The 23,889-nt window shown below is 40.9% G+C and overlaps 2 protein-coding genes across 2 annotated transcripts in view; one reads left to right on the plus strand and one right to left on the minus strand.

The window, feature by feature from the left end:
- The window catches only part of GNS (glucosamine (N-acetyl)-6-sulfatase), a 96,036-nt gene extending 82,590 nt beyond the window's left edge, over positions 1–13,446 (plus strand). Inside the window, exon 14 of the mRNA XM_053716859.1 lies at positions 6,526–13,446. Coding sequence (XP_053572834.1) covers positions 6,526–6,604 — 79 coding nt within the window. The 3' untranslated portion in view covers positions 6,605–13,446. The remainder of the gene's footprint in view (positions 1–6,525) is intronic.
- LOC128662856 (adipocyte plasma membrane-associated protein) overlaps positions 1–23,889 on the minus strand; it is a 284,431-nt gene that overhangs the window by 40,130 nt on the left and 220,412 nt on the right. The gene's annotated exons all lie outside the window — the stretch shown is intronic.

A 23,889-nucleotide genomic window follows, 5' to 3' on the forward strand; every position in this document is an offset into this window, starting at 1 on the left:
ATGGTAAAATTAGTTAGCCTGGAGTTATACTGGCAGGTTATAAAATGTAAAGGTACCTTAAAGTTTGCTAACTCTGCTCTCTAAAAGTTGTGTATTTTCACTCTAGAGATGCCTGTTTTTGACTCCTGCATAATAAGTGTTACAGACTATGACCCTTTAAAAGGACAGTCAACACCAAAATTGTTATTGTTTAAAAAGATAGATAACGCCTTTACTACACAGTCCCCAGCTTTGCACAACCAACATTGTTGTATTAATATACTTTATAATATTTAAACCTATAAATATCTTCCTGTTTCTAAGCCACTACAGACAGCCTCTTATCACATGATTTTTGTATTAGCTTTTCACAACAGGAGACTGCTAGTTCATGTGGGCCATAGAGATAATATTGTGCACAACCCAGCACTAATTGGCTAAAATGCATTTCAATAGATAATACATAAAAAGTCATGTGATCAGGGGGCAGTCAGCAGAGGCTTAGATACAAGGTAATCACAGAGGTAAAAAGTATATTAATATAACTGTGTTGGTTATGCAAAACTGGGGAATGGGTAATAAAGGGATTATCTATCTTTTAAAACAATAAAAATGCTGGTGTAGACTATCCCTTTAAGTAAGGGGTAGTAAGAAATCTATTACAGCTAATCCTAATTTTGCCATATGAAGACTAGTCCTTTAGATACTTTGAAATATGTTTTATTAAGATCTAGGCATCCCTCAAATTATCCGGTACAATCATAGGGTGATCCTCTAGACCTCTTAGTAGTGGTGTTCAAGCATTTTAACAGTCTAGTCTCACTTCACTAATACCTTTTTATGTATCAGTAACAGACAGTCAAAGTTTAATACACGTCTTATTATGGCAACAGCCTTCTTCTCGTTTTCTTATTTATCTCTGAGTTCAGTTAAACATATTTTTTGTTGTGCAAAGGTGGTCATTTGTTGTCCTCTTTCCCCTGGGGGTCCCCCTTGTTATTACAAATCAATGTCAGTTGGTCTAAAAGTGGCCATTAATTAGTTATTAAGGGGTGTTCTACTATATTGGTTGGATTTTTTTTTCTAGGGGATACATAACAGAAAAATGCGGTTTGTACAATTTCCAGTTAAGTTGATCAAAAGTAGTGTACTTAATATGACAGTTATTGATATGCATTTGATCCAGTTATCCATTCCACCAACTTGCACATACTCCACCCAAACTGCTGGTCCTTCTGTGAAAACTGTGCTTTCTTATTTATTTCTTATTTCTTAGTATTTGCCTGTGCTACAATTTGGCAGAGACTATGATGTAATAATTAGGATGGTTTGACAACAGCATAGGTTAGGAAGTTTTTGACAAGTCCCATACTGAATTGTACACATAAATAATCTTTAAGAACCTGCTTACCTGTTTTTATAAAACATGAGTTGGTCACATGATTCATTATGTTTTTCCTGGACATGAGAGGTTTACTTTCTTTCCATTTTATTAAAGGCTTACAGTGTTACAAATTATAATTAGTATTAGGCCTAGTTGCTGTTATTAAGGTGCCTTTTATAGCTGTGAAAATTATATGACTTGTTACACATTTTAATGGAATAACCAGGCACCACAAAATATCCTAATATACAGCTATTTTTAGGTTTTGTATGAATGACGCTCCTAGGTATCAATTTCTCAGGTACTGCCTACCACATATATGAAAATAAATTGTTTACAGATTTACAGTGTACATGTGTGAGGCTCTCTTTTTTTTTGTTTTTACCTGCTCTGTATGTTTTTTATTTTATTTATTTAAATCAAAATTTTGCTCCCTGTCATTCAGTCTATTCATTTTCTTCCTAATGGGAAAGAGTCCACAGCCACATTCATTACTTGTGGGAAATAAAAACCTGGCCACCAGGAGGAGACAGACACCCCAGCCAAAGGCTCAACTACTCCTCCCACTTCCTCTATCCCCCAGTCATTCTTTCCAGGAGGTTGGCAAAGAAGTGTCAGAAGTTTTTTTTTTTTTTAAAGAAAGTACTTTTATTAATTTTTAGTGGGAGTTCTCTCTGCGACACCATCCCGACTCGTATTAACATCTCCTCTAGCACTTGGCGTTGCCGATCCTTTGCTTCGCTACCTGCTGTCTTCTCTCAAGTCCATGACATAGGCGACGCTACTATCCGTCACACTTGAAGGGCCGTGTTCCTGTTCCACGGTGTAGATTCCGGTAAGATCGTTTCATTTTATCAATATGAATGTTATGTTATGTGACATATAAGGATGGTTCTCAGTGAGACTCCTCTGTACGGATCTGGGAATCTTGGAATAATTCCTTCCTTAGGGGGGATTTGTCAACAGGGTGGGGTTCCTTAATCATGTTTCTTATGTGATATTGCTGCTTTGTGTAGTGGGTATTGGCTCTGGGGCTGAGACAGGATAATTGCTTGAAGGATTTAGTGGGGCCTAGTTGCTGCCTTTTTCTGGCATGCTTTTTTGGACCTTACGGTTCACCTTATGCCTAGGCGTTGTTACGCTGGGTTTTTACGCTTCCGCATTCCTGACCGTGTGGCGACGAAGACTTTCTGCTTCATTTGGATCTGGTCATAGGAGGTGGTGAGCACCCCTTTTTATATAGTCCTATTTTTCTCTTTGGTTTTAACCATGGAGGATTCTGAAGCTGAGACTGTCGTTTCTGATTCCGATTCTTCCTCTTGTGAGGAATGTGCTATGGCCCCACTGACGCAAGATTATCAGTCCTGTCTCTTGTTTCTTCTTAGAGCGCCTGGTTCCTCTGGCTCGGGGAACCAGGGGCCTATTGAGCCATCAGCCTCTTGGGACTCTGTCCCTCAGACAGCGGATTCCCAACAGCACCCTTCCTCTACATTTGCGGGTGACCCTAATGTTAATTCTCCCTCCGCACAGGGTGGTTTGTTTTTCCTGGAGATGGCGGGTCATTTCCGCTTCAATATATTGATGGCGATGGTTCGCCTGCAGGAACCGGAGGTTTCTGCACGGTTGTGTTCTTGCCCGATTATCCCGGGTGTCCAGACATTGGTGGGTGGTCTATTCAGTCTCCTCCGGGGGTGAATATTCCTCCATGTTGCACCTTTAGTTATCGGATTTCGCGGCTGCGCGTTCTACTCCGTCGTCTTTTCAACTTATTGGGGGACCCTCTCCTTTATCAGTTGGGGAATGGTGCTTTGAACTAGACTATTGGAGATGTTGCTCGTCTCCTGTTGGTGCTTTGAGCTAGACTATTGGAGATGTTGCTCATCTCCTGCCGGTCGCTCGTGTCCTTTCTCAGAGTTTTTTTGGCGTATGCCTTCGGGTTGCCTTATTTTCTTTCAGACGGTTAGGATATTTTTTTATTTTTATTTGATTATTCCTTCAGGAATTTCTGGGATGGACTTGCTTTTTATTACTTCTTTGGAAGTTGTTTGCGGACTGTTGGGTCCGGAGTTTGTGTGCACTTTGTTGAGTTGTCAGTGACACATGTTGCGCCTGGCGGGTCCGGCGGGACCTTGAGTGTTTTGTTTTATTGTTTGTTTTCACAAACTACACTATACATCTACATCCGGACCTTCGGGTCCGGATACCGGGAGAGATTGGGCGTGCCACTCTCTTCCCGGGGCTTGATCGGCTGCTTCCTCCACGTCGCTCTGGCTCTCCTTTCAGGGGGGCGGGCCCTTCTCTGCTAGGGCGGTTTTTGGGCCTTGGTCTTCTTGCTACCCTTTGGGTGGTTTAGACTCCTAGGGTCTCTGGACCTCGTTTCATTCTGCTTTTAATGGATCATCTTCGTTGATTAGCGTGGAGCGCTTGATGGTATGCGAGACATAGCGGGATCATGCCTGCATTCACTGTGATCCGGCAGCGGTGCTGTGGGGTGGCTAGCCTGTGACTTGCCACGTGGGGGCTTGGTTCGCCTTCTTCGCTGCTGGAGGTCTCTTCTAGCTGGAACCCGGTTTTATTGGGGTTGCCTTGTTTCGGTTCTGGTTCTGTTTTTTTCCAGAATTTTATCCACCCTCTTAGGGTCGGGCGCTGACGTGGAACCCTAGTTTCTGAATGTCGCAGAGTTTAGCTCTTTGTGGGTTCTATCGCCTTGAGATCGGTTCTGCGTTTTTTCATGGTCCTTTTCTTAGGGTTTTGCTAGAGTTCCCGTTTTTTCGGGTTACTTTCTTGGGTGAGGAGTGTCTGACCGGAATTTTGGTCGGGGTCCTCTTCTTCAGGTCTTTTTGTGGATCTGGGATTGGGCTGGGGTTCCGGATGGTGTTTTTAGAGCTCTGTCTATGCTTGTCCCAGTTTTTACCTCTGGTATTCGGGTTACGTTTGGAAGGGGTTCTTCTTTTTCTCTCTTTAGAGAGCCTGGTCCCCTTCTTATGGCTGCTCGGGGCCTTTGTTTTCTGTGAGGGAATGTGTTCTGGACTTCCTTTGGGGTCCTTGTTCTGGTGCTGTGACCTTGCATCAGCATTCCTGTGTAGTGCCTTGGTAAGGGTCACTTTGTCCTCATATCTTCCACACCGGTATCTGTTGTGGGGCCCCGAGATTGCTACCTCGGGTAGTCTCTGCTCCTTTGGGGGCTGGCTCGTTTTGACTCCTGTGTCGAGATTTGTGTCCGAGGGGGGGCAAGGTTTCCCTTGTCCTCCATCTTCCCTTGGGGGACTTTTGTCTTTCTGGGGGTGTGTTCCTATTTGTCCCTGGTTCAGGGATGGAGATGCCCTTGGGAATGAACTTCTGGGTTCGGTGTTCCTCTGGTTCTGGTGGGACTCTGACCTTGTTTCTGGTCACACTCTTTCAAGGTGGCTGGTGGTGTTTCCTCCCTCTCGTTCAAGTCCCTGGACTTTTCACGGTCATTGACAGGTTGGTCTTTCCCTGCATGAGAGGTCCTCATTGCGGCAGTTCTGTGATAGTTGAGGACGTCCCTGTTTATCTCAGGATCCTAAGCTTTCTGAGCTCTCGGGGGGGGGGGGGGGGTTTGGATCTCTGAAGAATTTTCCCTCCATGGAGGGGTGTTTGTCACGGAACTTGGTTTTTGCTGGTTTCTTTTCTCCCGAGCTGCGGGGTTTTCTTAGGGAGGCGCCTTGGTCTCTTTCGGTTGAAGCCGAACTCCTTGGTTCCCTCCGGCTGGGGAGCTGGACAAGGTTTTTTTCCCCCCTTTATCTGTGGCTGCACTATAGTGTGCTACTTAGTTGTCTGTGCGGTTTTCTGTTTCTCAAGATACTTTTTGTTCTTTCGGTCTCCAACTTGGTCGCGTTTGGCTGTTGATGCCCTTTTTTCTTGCATCTAGCGAGGCTTTCTGGAGTCTCCCGAGCTAGTTTGATCTGTCTTTTGGAAGACAGGGTTCTGGTTAGTTATCCCTCTACCTTGCTTCTTCCTGTGGGGAGTTGTTGGTCAGGGTTCCCTTATGGGGGCGTGTGTATGGGATCTGCCTTTGGGCGATAGTGCGCTTTGAGTCCTGTTGGCTCGGTGGTGTTGCATGTGGTTTTTACGCAGGCTTGGGACTGTCGTTTGTGTCCTTGGGGCCCTTTTTTCTTCATGTGTTTGCTCCCTACTTTTGGTTGAAGCGGGACTTTTTTATTTATGAGATGTGGTTCAGTCCTGGTGCCCTCAGATTGGACCGCCTCTTACCCTCCCGTTCTTGGCATTCAGTGTCCTCTTTGGCTTGGGTATAATTTTCCCACAAGTAATGAATGTGGCTGTGGACTTTTTCCCATTAGGAAGAAAAACATAAATTATGCTTACCTGATAATTTAATTTTCTTCCGTGGGAAAGAGTCCACAGCCCCCCACCCGTTTTTTGATGCGTTTTTCGTGTATAGTCTTCTGGCACCCTTTCACCTAGATGTTTCTTCCACTGATCCTTGTTCCTCCGCAGAATGACTGGGGGATAGGGGAAGTGGGGAGGAGTATTTGAGCCTTTGGCTGGGGTGTCTTTGCCTCCTCATGGTGGCCAGGTTCTTATTTCCCACAAGTAATGAATGCGACTGCGGACTCTCAGGTAAGCATAATTTATGTTTTTATACAGTAACCAGCCTAGCAGTTTCATGACATCAGGCTAAGATAAACCTTCATCCCCCTTGTAGTGTAAAAAAATAAATAAAAGGTAAAATCAATTTACTGCTTAGTGTTTTTATATTATAACATTGAAACAGACTGTTTAACATCCCTTTATCTTGGAACAAGAATAGCTTAAAGGGGCATTGTACTTCAAAACGTATCTGTATATGAATGAGCCTATATTTTATATAGATTTTCTATAGAGAATACTGCAGTATTCATATTTTTCAATATAGGTGGTCTCGACAAGCAACATCAGCCATTTCAAATGACAAAATAATGTTAAAGGGGCTATTTTTAAAGCATACACTACAGCAGCTAAATGGATCATTGAAAACACATTAAAGGGTAGAGAACCCAGTTCTCTTTTACAATATGTACCATTGCAGGAGTGAGATGCTGTGAAATATATTCCAGTTCACACGTAATACATCTACATCAATACTTTTTATAAATAGATCACAGAATGATGTTAAGCACTTATCTCTTTTTATCTCTCAGATACAGGTTTGATCCCAGGATGATATTTATGGATCACAGTGAACAGTCCCACACATTTACCAGGAAGTCTTTGAAGTAACATATGCAACACTTTGAAGCGTTCTCCCCTTGTGTTCATCTCTTTGATGAAGTAATTGAGTTGACCTGTTATTTGCTGACTGCCAGCTTTGGAGAATTATACGGACTGGCTTGTTTTTATTGTTTTTGTACAGAAACAAATCCATTGTTTGGAAGCCCTGTGAAATATGTGAATTTAAACAATCTGACCGGTTACCACATGAATGTTTTCCAGGGAAAAGTTGATCAGTTAATGGTGTCAACTCTACTGGTATTTGTGGTTGACACCCTGTGCTATAACTAACCATTTTAAGTTCTGGCTGTTAGTTACATACCCTCCTGTAGGATAAAGGGAAATTCTATCCAACATCCCACTAAGCAGATCATAACCTGTTCAGAGAGGAATGTGTCTGAATGTCTGGTTACATTTATGTATTTATATGTTTGAGTGAGCTTTCTTCCTTTTTTTTTTTTTTTAGATATATATATTTTTGTTAAAATCAAATCTGATCTAAATTAAATTACAAACCACAGTAGGTACACGTAGTGCAGTTTGAGCCTTTTAAAGTAATATAAATTTGTTTTCCTAACAGTCATCTGATTGACTTTAGAATACAATATTTCTGTTTTGGCAGGAAGTGAATTGATGCTGCTCGTGTGCATCTTTGGTTCGTGTGTCACCTAAAGCAACATTTTGATTCTTAGGCCCAAGAGACATCTGATTTCCCAGCGCATTATATTTATATATACTGGAAAATGTTTATTCTAACTTACCCAAAACAGGTTAAAAATTTTGAAAATTTCTGGACAAATATATTAAGAAGGAATCAACTTTTGTGATAAGAAAGTAACAAAAGTTAGCTACAATTATACCTTTATTGTGTTAACGGGGCATTAAACACTTTGATGTTGTAATATAAAATTACTTCTATAATATACTTTTTCTTTCTGTAATTTAACTTTAATAATTGTGGCAACAACCTATAAATAACGGACAGCAAAAATCTTACTCTTAATACATAAGAGCTTGCAGCCCCTATACTTTCTTTTAGGGCAGGACAAAAAGCCCCCCCCCAAAGAAAACCCCCCACACTTTTTATATCCCCATTCCCCCTCACTTAAGAAGACACACACCTGTTGTCAGCATTCACCCCCCCCCCCCCCAAAGAATAAAGATGACTCTCTATTTTGCATTTGCACTCCCTCACCCATACCCAACTTAACTCTCTCTACCAAAACACCAGGAATTTTGCTGTAGGTCATGTTTAAGGGTTAAAATACTATGCAACAATGTATGGGGGGGGGTGAGACACATATGCAGCCGTTGGAGAAATATTTGTTATCCAGCTTTGGTGTAAGCACTAGAAAATGTTATTGGTTTTTAGTACCAATTCAAAACAATACAGCAATATATCAGTTATTGATTTGGGGCACATCTATATAGCAGTTATTTTTATATTTTTTAACCTTTTAAGAAAATAAGCTGCACTATTAAATGAGAAGATGCGGAATAGCTTGTGCACCAAATATGTTTAACTTGAGAAGCCTATCTGTATGTGAGTAAGAATGTATACAATCTGCTCACAATGTTAAGGGTGCTCTATCTCAATAAGCGTCCTAGACGTGTCTTCTTCCATTGTTGAGACATGCTGAGTATGGGGGCAGGGGGCTTTTTATCCTCCGGTCTGCAATGATCGCTGTAGGAAAGTCCTCCCCAGCTCTCACTGTTGTCCTTGCAGTTGGTTCCCTTCTTTGTGGCGTTTGTTTTTCCTTTGCCAGTAACTCAATAAGCGCCTTAGACGTGTCCTCTTCTGTTGTAGAGACATGCTGAGGACACGTCTAGGACGCTTATTAAGATACCGGCAAAGGAGAAACTGAAATGCCACAAGGAAGGGAACCAACTCCAAAGAAAATGGTGGGAGTTGGACTTTCCTACAGTGATCATTGCAGACCTGAGGACAACAAGGTAACCCCTGCATTTAGTTTGCTTTTATTTGCTGCCAGACAATATTCTTTATACAAGGGCTTTGTTGTTTCTATTAACTGAAGTTTCTGAGGTATGGAGCCTTACTTTGCTTAATTTTGGAAAAACTATGATTTATGTTTCAAGGTTTTTCAGCAATTAGATTTTCAATAACAATAATTTGATAATAGGAGTAAATTAGAAAGTTGCTTAAAATTGCTTGCTCTATCTGAATCACGATAGAAACATTTTGGGTTCAGTGTCCCTTTAACATTTTGAGCAGATTGTGTTTGTGACTAGGAGGAGGTCACTTTTAATTTTCTCTATAAGTTAGAGGAACATTTGGGTTGCATTTATAGTCCTCATGAGTGCAGGTGATCTTAGATTTGTGTTTTTGGTTTGAGAATAAGACGGTAATTTACACTTGCAGAGATCTCACAATCTGGTTGACTTGCTGGGTATTCAGGATTAAATGGACATTGCACACCTTCAGCTTGTAATATAAACGGTGTAATTATGCAGAGTAAAACATCTTTGTAGTAAACATTTATTATTTTGTTGCCCCCTATTCCTGTAATTTAACCCTGAAAATTCATACTGTCTCTAATTGGCCCCAGCAGCAATATCAAATAAGGATCCACAAATATATGTAGTTTGTCCTAACATAATGACTGTGGCTAGCCTTGTCTATTCCAGTAACAAGTCTAATTTGGCTCCTCTGAGGAGTGGTGGGTGGAGTTTAAATTGAAAACAATTGCAGCAAACAAAGGTGTTAATTTACTTTTTAAAATGTTTATGCTTGGCGGATATGTTATTGTATAGCAAGACAACACAAAATATCTTATAATTACACAGTGTTTAGGGTCCCTTTAAAACCACGGTACCTTACAACATGCAGAAGTCACACCCCTTTATGATTACATTTTGTACATGATATTAATTTTCCCTGCAGCAGACGGGACATCAAGCCCAGACACTAAAGTATTGTTGTGGAGTTAGGGCACTGCTTTTTAAACCTGTTCTCGGGTCACCCTAACAGGCCACAGTTTGAGGAATTCTAAACTGGAGAACAAGTGAAATAATCAGCTGATTAGTAAACATGGTTATTTGCTCTCATCTAAGGTAATCCTGAAAACCTGGCCTGTAGGGGAGGCCTGAAGACAGGTCTGAAAACCAGTGAGTTAGGGTGACTGGGGTATATATAAAAAAAAGGTTAAAAAGGGACCACTTTTTACTGTTTTGGAAGCAGATTCTACCTCCACATAGGCTTTATATGCACAAATCTTGTAAAGAAAATGACTCCTGTGATTCCTGAATACACCATAAAGTTAACTTTTACATTTAACATCTACACTCAAGAACACCACTTTTTTTTTTTTCATTTCCAAATTTTTTAAATATTGCTCTTATTTTAACATTTGACAAGCTCATTTGTGGGTAATACATTTTAACCTGTACGTTCTCAATTATTTAAACTCATAGTATTCAAAATATTTTTCTTTAACTCTGGGTGACCCCCCACTGCCACAGAGAGGGTGACAATTTGAGCAGGAGCTCGTTTATATCAGTCCCTCATATAATTCGAATAATATACGTTGCCAGCCTACAAAACAATACAAATTTTACTAACAAAATTATTTAAATGATTTTTCAATAAAGTTCTTGATTGCTGACATAACCCTCTTAAATATGATTTATATATATAATCTTTAACAATCCTCAAGTACTAAATACTATGCGACCCTAGAAAAAATAAACACTCTGCTCCCACCTTATAACTGTAGGCCTTATTGTATTTGTGAAACCTAAAATCCATTTCTTTTATATTTCATTTATATTTACTTTAAGCTACAACTATAGGTTTGTTTTTTGTTCAAATTCAAGATTTATTCGGTATCCCTGGAGCTTACTGAATAATAATTATAATGTGCTTTTTTATATGTAAGAAAAAAATATATATTGTGGTATTTTTTTCAGCACCTTAATGTTGATGTATTAATCTACAGAATCTGTTTTGTTGAATTAAAAAAAAACTCACAAAATTGCAGTTTAGGTACAGTTTAAAAAAAAAACAAACAAAAAAAACAGAAAAGTCTAAAATTAGCTAACATGCATAAAAATACATCACAAGTATAAATAATGAGAAAAGAGAACCTACCATATACAGAGAGCCCACTATATAATGACATTTTCCTTTGGAAAATTGTGTTACTATAATCGTGTGCATAAAACTGAGGATTTTATTTTTTACTTTGCTTATTATGTACACGAGAAATATTGAGCTTTTTTTTTTATATCCCGTTTTCCATGCACATTTTCTAATATTTTTACATTAAGTACAATATAGATGCTTGCTATTTATGTGGTCATATATGGCACGTATCGTATCTCACTATAATGCACATAGTGAATTTCCATAACTGCTACATAGTTTTCTACACTTATACTTTTTACCTAGAGAAACACTCCATGTAAAAAATGACTGACCCATATTCATTTTGTGCTCTGTTAGGTACAACGCTGTATGATTTAAATATGGTTTCCTATATCACTAGGGCTATGGTACAGTTACTATTTTTGTAGCAGAGTGTGATATTTAAGTAGTTAGATAACGGGTGCAATAACTGATTTTATGTTTTGTTTTTGCTCACTTAAAAAGGGCCATGATACCCAAATGTTGAAACACTTGAAAGTGATGCAGCATAGCTGTAAAAAGCGGACTATAAAATATCACCTGAATATCTCTATGTAAAAAAGGAAGATATTTTACCTAAACAATTCCTCAGTAGCCACATCCCATTGTAAAGGACTTCTAAGCAGCAAATCTGTATGTCTGTCCCGGGAGAGCTAAGGGAGTGAGCCTCGTGCACTCTCATCTTATTTCCCTATTCAGTTTAAGGAAGTTTACTATGAAATCTCATGAGAGTTAAGTGAAATCTCATGAGATCACAGTAAAAGTGTTCATGACCTCAGCACTGCTGATGCTGATTGGTTGCTGTTCATTTCTTAATTTTTTTTTATACCTGCAGCTAAGAAACAGCTGAAGTATGTTTTTGTACACAGAACTTACTCTGCTGAGCCGAGGAAATTTTGATGTAAAATATCTTTTTTTTTTTTTTTTTAGATAGAGATGTTCAGGTGATATTTTCCTGTCTGCTTTTTACAGCTTTACTGCATTAGTTTCAAGTGATTTAGCACATGAGTATTATGTCCCTTTAACCTAGCATATCCATTTATTTTTTACTACTGAAAATAATTATAAAAATAATATTGGATTTCTCAAGCACGTGTCTCCACTGAGTTTATAGCTGCATACTATGTAATAAAGTAAAGAAGCACTCTGATTGGTGCTGATCACATTTAGATCAGTGTTTCATCTTAAAGGGACATCACAATTTAAACATGTCTATTATATTTTTTAAACATGACACAATGTTTGCTTATAAAAGATTGCATTTTTGGGGGCGGGTATTGCAATTTTTTTGTTATTTAAAAACAAATATTCCTGTGCTTAAAAAACAACAATGTTTTGATCAGTGTTAACCAATAGATCTGCAAGTGTTCTTTATGCCACAGACCATCTGCACCCAGACATCCACTTTCTATTCTTTTTTTTAAATGCAATGTTTTGTAGTGTCAACTTTTTGTGCAAAATATATATATATATAACATGTTTAAATAATGATCTCTGATATTCATCTTGTAAACTGGTTGCATTTAAATATTCCTTTTAAAGTTGTCTAATTAGATCATAGAACGGAAGTACATGTTCGTGTACAACTCAAGGACAGTTTGCTTATTGGCTGAACAGACCAGTCCTATGGCTGTGCTGGTGCACACACAAGTCCCCTTTACGAGCCTTGCTAGAAGATTGTTAATAAGAATTGTTGACTAGTTTATTCTGTATATGCACTGATATATTGGTAAATAATCTCTTGTGATTTTACCTTCCAAAAGCTTCATGACATGATGGCCAATGAAATGTGCAGAAGTGAGGCTGTGGTACTGATGGCAGAGTTATTACCAATAACATGGATGGGTTTACATCTGTTGAGATAATTGTTTTTCCCTGAAAATGTTGATGTTTGCTTGGAGTCTTAAAGATGGCTCAGTGAATACACAATATGCCTGACTTTAAAAAAACCTAGACCATTCATCATAAGCCGTTTTGTTCCCTAGTAAGTTGCTGATGAACAAATGCATTTAGAATTAACTCATTCCTGTCAGGCAGTTTAAGAGCCATCACTTTTTAGATGTTGGAAAATGCAAACCAGCTGTGAGCGGTCAAGGCAAATACACACTTAGATTTAGCTACTTTTTGTTTAGGTTTTGGAACTTTTATAGAGACACGTTCGCTATGATTTTGTTTTTATCGAAATGTGTAGTTTCCAAATGTTGTTCATTGTTTTTATTATTCCTGTGTGACCGATAGAAATCTCATGGGGCTATAGTCTTTTACAACACTGTAGGTTTACCCTTATTCAGTTTATTTCAAAGGCATATAAGTAAAACTGACATAAAATCAACCTTTATTAGTTTGATTTATTTGCATACATATATAAAGCCTAACACTAGTTTCCATAGGAAGAAGCAGCAATGTCACTTTTAATAAAATCTGAACTTTAGTTTGAATTGCACAGTAAATATTTTTCAGATCAAAAGTTGTTTCTGGTAGGTTCACAGTAAAAATGGTATAGAATACTGTTTTAAGTGAATAATAAATCCCACGTTCCTGTACTATTTTGTAATCCTGGCTATGTCATTACATGATGTGTGAACCACAGATCTATTTCATAACCCGCCTTTGCTTCATGACAGTCATTTTGCCATCTTGTATAGAAAGTGTCCTTTTGACCCTGTTCACTGCTGCACTTTTTCAATAAATGATTATTTCTGTGTTACACTTGGGTTTGTTTCCTTTCTCTGTGATTAATGGGTTTTAAAGTGAATTCTATTTCCACAACAGGATCCATTTTCCACTTTCAGCATTTTAAAAGATTTTCTACATTTTAGGAATTAACTTTTACTTTTCTGAAGGCTTCTACATTTGTTATGGTGGGGGGAGCAGATTCACATCCATTACCTAAATATGCAATCTTTTGATATGCACACTCTCTGAGGCACCAGCTCCTATTGACTTCTCTTGATATCCTTTTCTCTTGTTAAGTGTGTTCAGTCCACGGGTCATCCATTACTTATGGGATATATTCTCCTTCCCAACAGGAAGTTGCAAGAGGATCACCCAAGCAGAGCTGCTATATAGCTCCTCCCCTCACATGTCATATCCAGTCATTCTCTTGCAACCCTCAACAAAGAAGGAGGTCGCGAGAGGAGCTGGAGTTTTTACTTAATTATTCTTCAATCAAAAGTTTGTTATTTTAAATGGCACCGGAGTGTGCTGTTTTTCTATCTCAGGCAGTATTTGGAAGAAGAAACTGCCTGCGTTTTCTATGATCTTAGCAGGTGTAACTAAGAACCGCTGGCTGTTCTCGACATTCTGAGGAGTAGGGTAACTTCATAAAGAGGGGAATAGCATGCAGGGTCCCCCGCAAATGAGGTATGTGCAGTACATTTTTTTCTGGGAATGGAATTGACTAAGAAAATACTGCTGTTACCCATATGATGTAAGTACAGCCTTAAATGCAGTAGTAGCGACTGGTATCAGGCTGATAAATGTATGCGCAGTTGAGTTATTTTCTAGGGACTAGAATTTGACTGAGAAAATACTGTTAATACTGAAATAATGTTTAAGCCTTATCTGCAGTGGATGCGACTGGAAGCAGGCTTAGTGATAACTTTGCATGACATTCAAAATGTTGTTTTAAAAAGGTTTACTGGCATGTTATTCGTTTTGTGAGTTACTTTGGTGATAAATCTTTTTGGGCATGATTTTTTTCCACATGGCTAATGTATTTTCTGCATAGAAACAGTTATATCTGGTCTCCCACTGTTGTAATATGAGTGGGAGGGACCTTGTTTTAGCGCCTTGTTGCGCAGTTAAAATTCTAGCACAGTCTTCCTGTTTTCTTCCTCCTTGATCCAGGACGTCTCTAGAGAGCTCAGGGGTCTTCAAAATTCATTTTTGAGGGAGGTAATCAGTCACAGCAGATCTGTGACAGTGTGTTTGACTGTGATAAAAGCGTTAAATCTTAATTTGATATCCGTTTTTGGGTATTGAGGGGTTAATCATCCTTTTGCTAATAGGTGCAATCCTCTGCTAATTAATACATTTCTCGTTAAGAATTGTTGACTATAACTGAATTAGTTTTTCTTTGTTATTCAACTGTGTTTTTTTTTTTAAAAGCGCTGCAGCGTTTTTTATATTGCTTGTAAACTTATTGAAAATGATTTCCAAGCTTGCTAGCTTCATTGCTAGTCTGTTTAAACATGTCTGATACAGAGGAATCTGCTTGTTCATTATGTTCAAAAGCCGATGTGGAGCCCAATAGAAATATGTGTACCAATTGTATTGATATTACTTTGAATAAAAGTCAATCTGTACCGATAAAGAAATTATCACCAGACAACGAGGGGGAAGTTATGCCGTCTAACTCTCCTCACGTGTCAGTACCTGCGTCTCCCGCTCGGGAGGTGCATAAGATTAGGCGCCAAGTACATCAAGGCCCTTACAAATCACTTTACATGATATGGCTAATGTTATGAAAGAAGTATTATACAATATGCCCGAATTAAGAGGCAAGCGCGATAGCTCTGGGTTAAGGACAGAGCGCGCTGACGACACGAGAGCCATGTCTGATACTGCGTCACAATTTGCAGAACATGAGGACGGTGAGCTTCATTCTGTCGGTGACGGTTCTGATCCGGGGAGACCGGATTCAGAAATTTAAAATTTTAAATTTAAGCTTGAGAACCTCCGCGTGTTACTAGGGGAGGTGTTAGCGGCTCTGAATGATTGCGACACGGTGGCAATCCCAGAGAAATTATGTAGGTTGGATAGATACTATGTGGTACCGGTGTGTACTGACGTTTTTCCTATACCAAAAAGGCTTACAGAAATTATTAGTAAGGAGTGGGATAGACCCGGTGGCCCTTTTCCCCTCCTCCGATATTTAGAAAAATGTTCCCTATAGACGCCACCACACGAGACTTATGGCAGACGGTCCCTAAGGTGGAGAGAGCAGTTTCTACTTTGGCCAAGCGTACCACTATCCCGGTGGAGGATAGCTGTGCTTTCTCAGATCCAATGGATAAAAAATTAGAGGGTTACCTTAAGAAAATGTTTGTTCAACAAGGTTTTATATTGCAGCCTCTTGCATGCATTGCGCCTGTCACGGCTGCAGCGGCATTCTGGTTTGAGTCTCTGGAAGAGGCGATTCGCACAGCACCATTGGATGAGACTTTGAGCAAAGTTAGAACGCTTAAACTGGCTAATGCGTTTGTTTCGGATGCCGTAGTGCATTTAACCAAACTTACGGCTAAAAATTCCGGATTCGCCATACAGGCGCGCAGGGCGCTATGGCTTAAATCCTGGTCAGCAGATGTAACTTCTAAGTCTAAACTACTTAACATTCCTTTCAAAGGGCAGACCTTATTCGGGCCCGGCTTGAAGGAAATTATTGCTGACATTAAGGGAGGTAAGGGCCACACCCTTCCTCAGGACAGGGCCAAATCAAAGGCCAAATAGTCTAATTTTCGTGCCTTTCGTAACTTCAAGGCAGGAGCAGCATCAACTTCCTCCGCTCCAAAACAGGAAGAAACTACTGCTCGTTACAGACAGGGTTGGAAAGGCAACCAGTCATGGAACAAGGGCAAGCAGGCCAGAAAGCCTACTTCCGCCCCTAAGACAGCATGAAGACAGGGCCCCCTCTCCGGAGACGGATCTAGTGGGGGGCAGACTTTCTCTCTTCGCCCAGGCCTGGGCAAGAGATGTACAGGATCCCTGGACGTTGGAGATTATATCTCAGGGATACCTTCTGGATTTCAAAACTTCTCCTCCACAAGGGAGGTTTCATCTGTCAAGGTTATCAACAAACCTAGTAAAGAAAGAGGCATTTCTACAATGTGTACAAGACCTCTTAGTGATGGGAGTGATCCACCCAGTTCCGCGAACGGAACGAGGACAAGGGTTTTACTCAAATCTATTTGTGGTTCCCAAAAAAGAGGGAACCTTCAGACCAATCTTAGACTTAAAAATCTTAAACAAATTCCTAAGGGTTCCATCGTTCAAGATGGAAACCATTCGGACCATCCTGCCCATGATCCAAGAGGGTCAATATATGACCACAGTGGACTTAAAGGATGCCTACCTTCACATACCGATTCACAAAGATCATTATCGGTACCTAAGATTTGCCTTTCTAGACAGGCATTACCAGTTTGTAGCTCTTCCCTTCGGGTTAGCTACGGCCCCGAGAATTTTTACAAAGGTTCTGGGCTCACTTCTGGCGGTACTAAGACCACGAGGCATAGCGGTGGCTCCGTACCTAGACGACATTCTGATTCAAGCGTCAAGTTTTCAAAATGCAAAGTCTCATACAGAGATAGTTCTAGCATTTCTGAGGTCGCATGGGTGGAAAGTGAACGTGGAAAAGAGTTCTCTGTTACCGCTCACAAGGGTTCCTTTTCTAGGGACTCTTATAGATTCTGTAGAGATGAAGATTTACCTGACGGAGTCCAGGTTATCAAAGTTTCTCAATGCTTGCCGTGCCCTTCACTCCATTCCAAGCCCATCAGTAGCTCAGTGTATGGAAGTAATCGGCTTGATGGTCGCGGCAATGGACATAGTGCCATTTGCGCGCCTGCATCTCAGACCGCTGCAACTATGCATGCTAAGTCAGTGGAACGGGGATTACTCAGATCTGTCCCTTTGCTAAATCTGGACCAGGAGACCAGAGATTCTCTTCTCTGGTGGTTGTCACGGGTTCATCTGTCCGAAGGAATGACCTTTCGCAGACCAGATTGGACGATTGTAACAACAGATGCCAGCCTTCTAGGCTGGGGAGCAGTCTGGAACTCCCTGAAGGCTCAGGGATCGTGGACTCAGGAGGAGAAACTCCTACCAATCAACATTCTAGAATTAAGAGCAATATTCAATGCTCTTCTAGCTTGGCCTCAGTTAGCAACACTGAGGTTCATCAGGTTTCAGTCGGACAACATCACGACTGTGGCTTACATCAATCATCAAGGGGGAACCAGGAGTTCCCTAGCGATGTTGGAAGTCTCGAAGATAATTCGCTGGGCAGAGTCACACTCTTGCCACCTGTCAGCGATCTACATCCCAGGTGTGGAGAACTGGGAAGCGGATTTTCTAAGTCGCCAGACTTTTCATCCGGGGGAGTGGGAACTACACCCGGAGGTATTTGCTCAACTGATTTGTCGTTGGGGCAAGCCGGATCTGGATCTTATGGTATCTCGCCAGAACGCCAAGCTTCCTCGTTACGGATCCAGGTCCAGGGACCCGGGAGCGGTGCTGGTAGATGCACTTGCAGCCCCTTGGGTTTTCAACATAGCTTATGTGTTTCCACCTTTTCCGTTGCTACCTCGACTGATTGCCTGGATCAAACAGGAGAGAGCATCAGTGATTCTGATAGCGCCTGCGTGGCCACGCAGGACCTGGTATGCAGACCTAGTGGACATGTCGTTCTGTCCACCATGGTCTCTACCTCTGAGGCAGGACCTTCTAATTCAGGGTCCTTTCAACCATCCAAACCTAATTTCTCTGAGGCTGACTGCTTGGAGATTGAACGCTTGATTCTATCAAAGCGTGGGTTTTCGGATTCGGTTATTGATACATTGATACAGGCTCGGAAACCTGTTACCAGAAAAATTTACCATAAGATATGGCGTAAATATTTATATTGGTGTGAATCCAAGAGTTACTCATGGAGTAAGGTTAGGATTCCTAGGATATTGGCTTTTCTACAAGAGGGTTTAGAAAAGGGCTTATCCGCTAGTTCACTAAAGGGACAGATTTCTGCTCTGTCTATTCTTTTACACAAGCGTCTGGCAGGGAATCCAGACGTCCAGGCTTTTTGTCAGGCTTTGGCTAGGATTAAGCCTGTGTTTAAGGCTGTTGCTCCTCCGTGGAGCTTAAACTTGGTTCTTAAAGTTCTTCAGGGTGTTCCGTTTGAACCCCTTCATTCCATTGATATTAAGATTTTATCTTGGAAAGTTCTGTTTTTGATGGCTATTTACTCGGCTCAAAGAGTCTCGGAGTTATCTGCCTTACATTGTGATTCTCCTTATCTGATCTTTCATTCAGACAAGGTAGTCCTGCGTACTAAACCTGGATTTTTGCCTAAGGTTGTTTCTAACAGGAATATCAATCAAGAGATTGTTGTTCCATCATTGTGTCCTAATCCTTCTTCAAAGAAGGAACGTCTTTTGCATAATCTAGACGTGGTCCGTGCCCTGAAGTTCTACTTACAGGCAACTAAAGATTTTCGACAAACTTCTTCCCTGTTTGTCGTTTACTCTGGACAGAGGAGAGGTCAAAAGGCTTCGGCTACCTCTCTCTCTTTTTGGCTTCGTAGCATAATACGTTTAGCCTATGAGACTGCTGGACAGCAGCCTCCTGAAAGAATTACAGCTCATTCCACTAGAGCTGTGGCTTCCACTTGGGCCTTTAAAAATGAGGCCTCTGTTGAACAGATTTGCAAGGCTGCAACTTGGTCTTCACTTCATACTTTTTCCAAATTTTACAAATTTGACACTTTTGCTTCTTCGGAGGCTGTTTTTGGGAGAAAGGTTCTACAGGCAGTGGTTCCTTCTGTTTAATGTTCCTGCCTTGTCCCTCCCTTCATCCGTGTACTTTAGCTTTGGTATTGGTACCCCATAAGTAATGGATGACCCGTGGACTGAACACACTTAACAAGAGAAAACATAATTTATGCTTACCTGATAAATTTATTTCTCTTGTAGTGTGTTCAGTCCACGGTCCGCCCTGTCTTTTTGAGGCAGGTTCTAAATTTTAAATTATAACTCCAGTCACCACTGCACCCTATAGTTTCTCCTTTCTCGTCTTGTTTCGGTCGAATGACTGGATATGACATGTGAGGGGAGGAGCTATATAGCAGCTCTGCTTGGCTGATCCTCTTGCAACTTCCTGTTGGGAAGGAGAATATATCCCATAAGTAATGGATGACCCGTGGACTGAACACACTACAAGAGAAATAAATTTATCAGGTAAGCATAAATTATGTTTTTTAAAACTAGATTCCTATGTATGTTTAGTAACCAATCACAAAATGCATATATGTATATACTAGGCCTGTGCATGTTGCAGCTTCGTTAGGTGCTGAACAAGGAAGAATGGGCGAATCCAGATCTTACTGTGTAGCACTTTCAGTTTCACAAGCAGAAATCCGTCTCTGAAAAGAGCCGAAGGCCACGAGCAGCCACCTTCCGCGTTCGGCAGCTAATGAAACCACTGAATGCACAGGCCTAGAATATACAGTACTGTGCACTTTTGCACATGCTCAGTAGAAGTGGGAGCCTCAAAGTGTGCATATAAAAAGAATGCGCCTATTATGATATTGGAAGTATATTGGAAAGGTGTTTTTTTATTTTTAAATTGCATGCTTTATCTGAATCATGAAACTCTTATTTTAGTGGACCATTAACTCTGTGTTTGACCACTTTGCAGGAGTTAAAAACATTGTTATATGCAAGTAACAGTGTAATAATAAAATGTTCTAATGTGTGCTTTTATGTCCCTTTAAGGAATTGCTTTACAAACAGTAATTCTTGAGTATTAAGTAATGAAAATTATATCACTTTAAAGGAAAGTTCTAACTGAAGGCACTGTCAAATCTTTTGTGATATTACAATCCATTAATAGCTTCCAGAACTATAAAGCAGAAGTGCTCAACTGGGGTAAACAGAACTTAAAGGGACATAGAACAACATTTTTCTTTCATGATTCAGATAAAGCTTACAATTTTAATCAACTTTCCACTTCTATTATCTAATTTGTTTGATTCTCATGGTATCCTTGGTTGAAGAAGCAGCAATGCACTACTGGGAGCTAGCAGAACGCATTGGGTAAACCAATAACATGAGGCATTTATGTGCAGCGACCAATGAGCAACTCATGAGCCTACCTAGGTATCCTTTTCAACAAAGGGTACCAAAAGAACAAAATTAGTTGGATAATAGAAGATAATTGGAAAGTTGTTTAAAATGACATACTTTTTCTGAATCATGAAAGAAAAAATGGGTTTCATGTCCCTTTAATAGCTTGCCTTATTGGACAGTTCCAGCCCATGGTGCAGCTGCTAATAACCCATTTGTACCTGTCTCAGACTGCACCTTTCCTGCAGTCTGAGCCCATCCAGAAGGACAGTCCAGTCCCAAAACACCAGGCAATATTATCTTAAACCCTAATCATTCATATGTTCACAGTAGGTGCAGAAATGTGATTTTTATATCTGACCACAGTAAATATATAATAAAAACAAAGTGCAAAATACAAAGTGTTCTTGAGGGGAAATGACAAGGAATACTGTTGTAGGTGCTGAGCACTGTATATATAACATTATTACAAACACTGCTGATATATAGTGTTGAAGACACATGCACACTCCTGAACCTATCTAAGTATGGCCTCATGGAAAGGAACCAAGTTTCAATAAAGCATACCAAGGCAAAGTAAATTCGATTTTAAAAAAAACAGAATTTATGTTTACCTGATAAATTACTTTCTCCAACGGTGTGTCCGGTCCACGGCGTCATCCTTACTTGTGGGATATTCTCTTCCCCAACAGGAAATGGCAAAGAGCCCAGCAAAGCTGGTCACATGATCCCTCCTAGGCTCCGCCTACCCCAGTCATTCGACCGACGTTAAGGAGGAATATTTGCATAGGAGAAACCATATGATACCGTGGTGACTGTAGTTAAAGAAAATAAATTATCAGACCTGATTAAAAAAACCAGGGCGGGCCGTGGACCGGACACACCGTTGGAGAAAGTAATTTATCAGGTAAACATAAATTCTGTTTTCTCCAACATAGGTGTGTCCGGTCCACGGCGTCATCCTTACTTGTGGGAACCAATACCAAAGCTTTAGGACACGGATGATGGGAGGGAGCAAATCAGGTCACCTAGATGGAAGGCACCACGGCTTGCAAAACCTTTCTCCCAAAAATAGCCTCAGAAGAAGCAAAAGTATCAAACTTGTAAAATTTGGTAAAAGTGTGCAGTGAAGACCAAGTCGCTGCCCTACATATCTGATCAACAGAAGCCTCGTTCTTGAAGGCCCATGTGGAAGCCACAGCCCTAGTGGAATGAGCTGTGATTCTTTCGGGAGGCTGCCGTCCGGCAGTCTCGTAAGCCAATCTGATGATGCTTTTAATCCAAAAAGAGAGAGAGGTAGAAGTTGCTTTTTGACCTCTCCTTTTACCGGAATAAACAACAAACAAGGAAGATGTTTGTCTAAAATCCTTTGTAGCATCTAAATAGAATTTTAGAGCGCGAACAACATCCAAATTGTGCAACAAACGTTCCTTCTTCGAAACTGGTTTCGGACACAGAGAAGGTACGATAATCTCCTGGTTAATGTTTTTGTTAGAAACAACTTTTGGAAGAAAACCAGGTTTAGTACGTAAAACCACCTTATCTGCATTGAACACCAGATAAGGAGGAGAACACTGCAGAGCAGATAATTCTGAAACTCTTCTAGCAGAAGAAATTGCAACCAAAAACAAAACTTTCCAAGATAATAACTTAATATCAACGGAATGTAAGGGTTCAAACGGAACCCCCTGAAGAACTGAAAGAACTAAGTTGAGACTCCAAGGAGGAGTCAAAGGTTTGTAAACAGGCTTGATTCTAACCAGAGCCTGAACAAAGGCTTGAACATCTGGCACAGCTGCCAGCTTTTTGTGAAGTAACACAGACAAGGCAGAAATCTGTCCCTTCAGGGAACTAGCAGATAATCCTTTTTCCAATCCTTCTTGAAGGAAGGATAGAATCTTAGGAATCTTAACCTTGTCCCAAGGGAATCCTTTAGATTCACACCAACAGATATATTTTTTCCAAATTTTGTGGTAAATCTTTCTAGTTACAGGCTTTCTGGCCTGAACAAGAGTATCGATAACAGAATCTGAGAACCCTCGCTTCGATAAGATCAAGCGTTCAATCTCCAAGCAGTCAGCTGGAGTGAGACCAGATTCGGATGTTCGAACGGACCTTGAACTAGAAGGTCTCGTCTCAAAGGTAGCTTCCATGGTGGAGCCGATGACATATTCACCAGATCTGCATACCAAGTCCTGCGTGGCCACGCAGGAGCTATCAAGATCACCGACGCCCTCTCCTGATTGATCCTGGCTACCAGCCTGGGGATGAGAGGAAACGGCGGGAATACATAAGCTAGTTTGAAGGTCCAAGGTGCTACTAGTGCATCCACTAGAGCCGCCTTGGGATCCCTGGATCTCGACCCGTAGCAAGGAACTTTGAAGTTCTGACGAGAGGCCATCAGATCCATGTCTGGAATGCCCCACAGTTGAGTGACTTGGGCAAAGATTTCCGGATGGAGTTCCCACTCCCCCGGATGCAATGTCTGACGACTCAGAAAATCCGCTTCCCAATTTTCCACTCCTGGGATGTGGATAGCAGACAGGTGGCAGGAGTGAGACTCCGCCCATAGAATGATTTTGGTCACTTCTTCCATCGCTAGGGAACTCCTTGTTCCCCCCTGATGGTTGATGTACGCAACAGTTGTCATGTTGTCTGATTGAAACCGTATGAACTTGGCCCTCGCTAGCTGAGGCCAAGCCTTGAGAGCATTGAAGATCGCTCTCAGTTCCAGAATATTTATCGGTAGAAGAGATTCTTCCCGAGACCAAAGACCCTGAGCTTTCAGGGATCCCCAGACCGCGCCCCAGCCCATCAGACTGGCGTCGGTCGTGACAATGACCCACTCTGGTCTGCGGAAGGTCATCCCTTGTGACAGGTTGTCCAGGGACAGCCACCAACGGAGTGAGTCTCTGGTCCTCTGATTTACTTGTATCTTCGGAGACAAGTCTGTATAGTCCCCATTCCACTGACTGAGCATGCACAGTTGTAATGGTCTTAGATGAATGCGCGCAAAAGGAACTATGTCCATTGCCGCTACCATCAAACCTATCACTTCCATGCACTGCGCTATGGAAGGAAGAGGAACGGAATGAAGTATCCGACAAGAGTCTAGAAGTTTTGTTTTTCTGGCCTCTGTCAGAAAAATCCTCATTTCTAAGGAGTCTATTATTGTTCCCAAGAAGGGAACCCTTGTTGACGGAGATAGAGAACTCTTTTCCACGTTCACTTTCCATCCGTGAGATCTGAGAAAGGCCAGGACAATGTCCGTGTGAGCCTTTGCTTGAGGAAGGGACGACGCTTGAATCAGA

This window comes from Bombina bombina, chromosome 6, assembly GCF_027579735.1.
Source record: "Bombina bombina isolate aBomBom1 chromosome 6, aBomBom1.pri, whole genome shotgun sequence".
Lineage (NCBI taxonomy): Eukaryota > Metazoa > Chordata > Amphibia > Anura > Bombinatoridae > Bombina > Bombina bombina.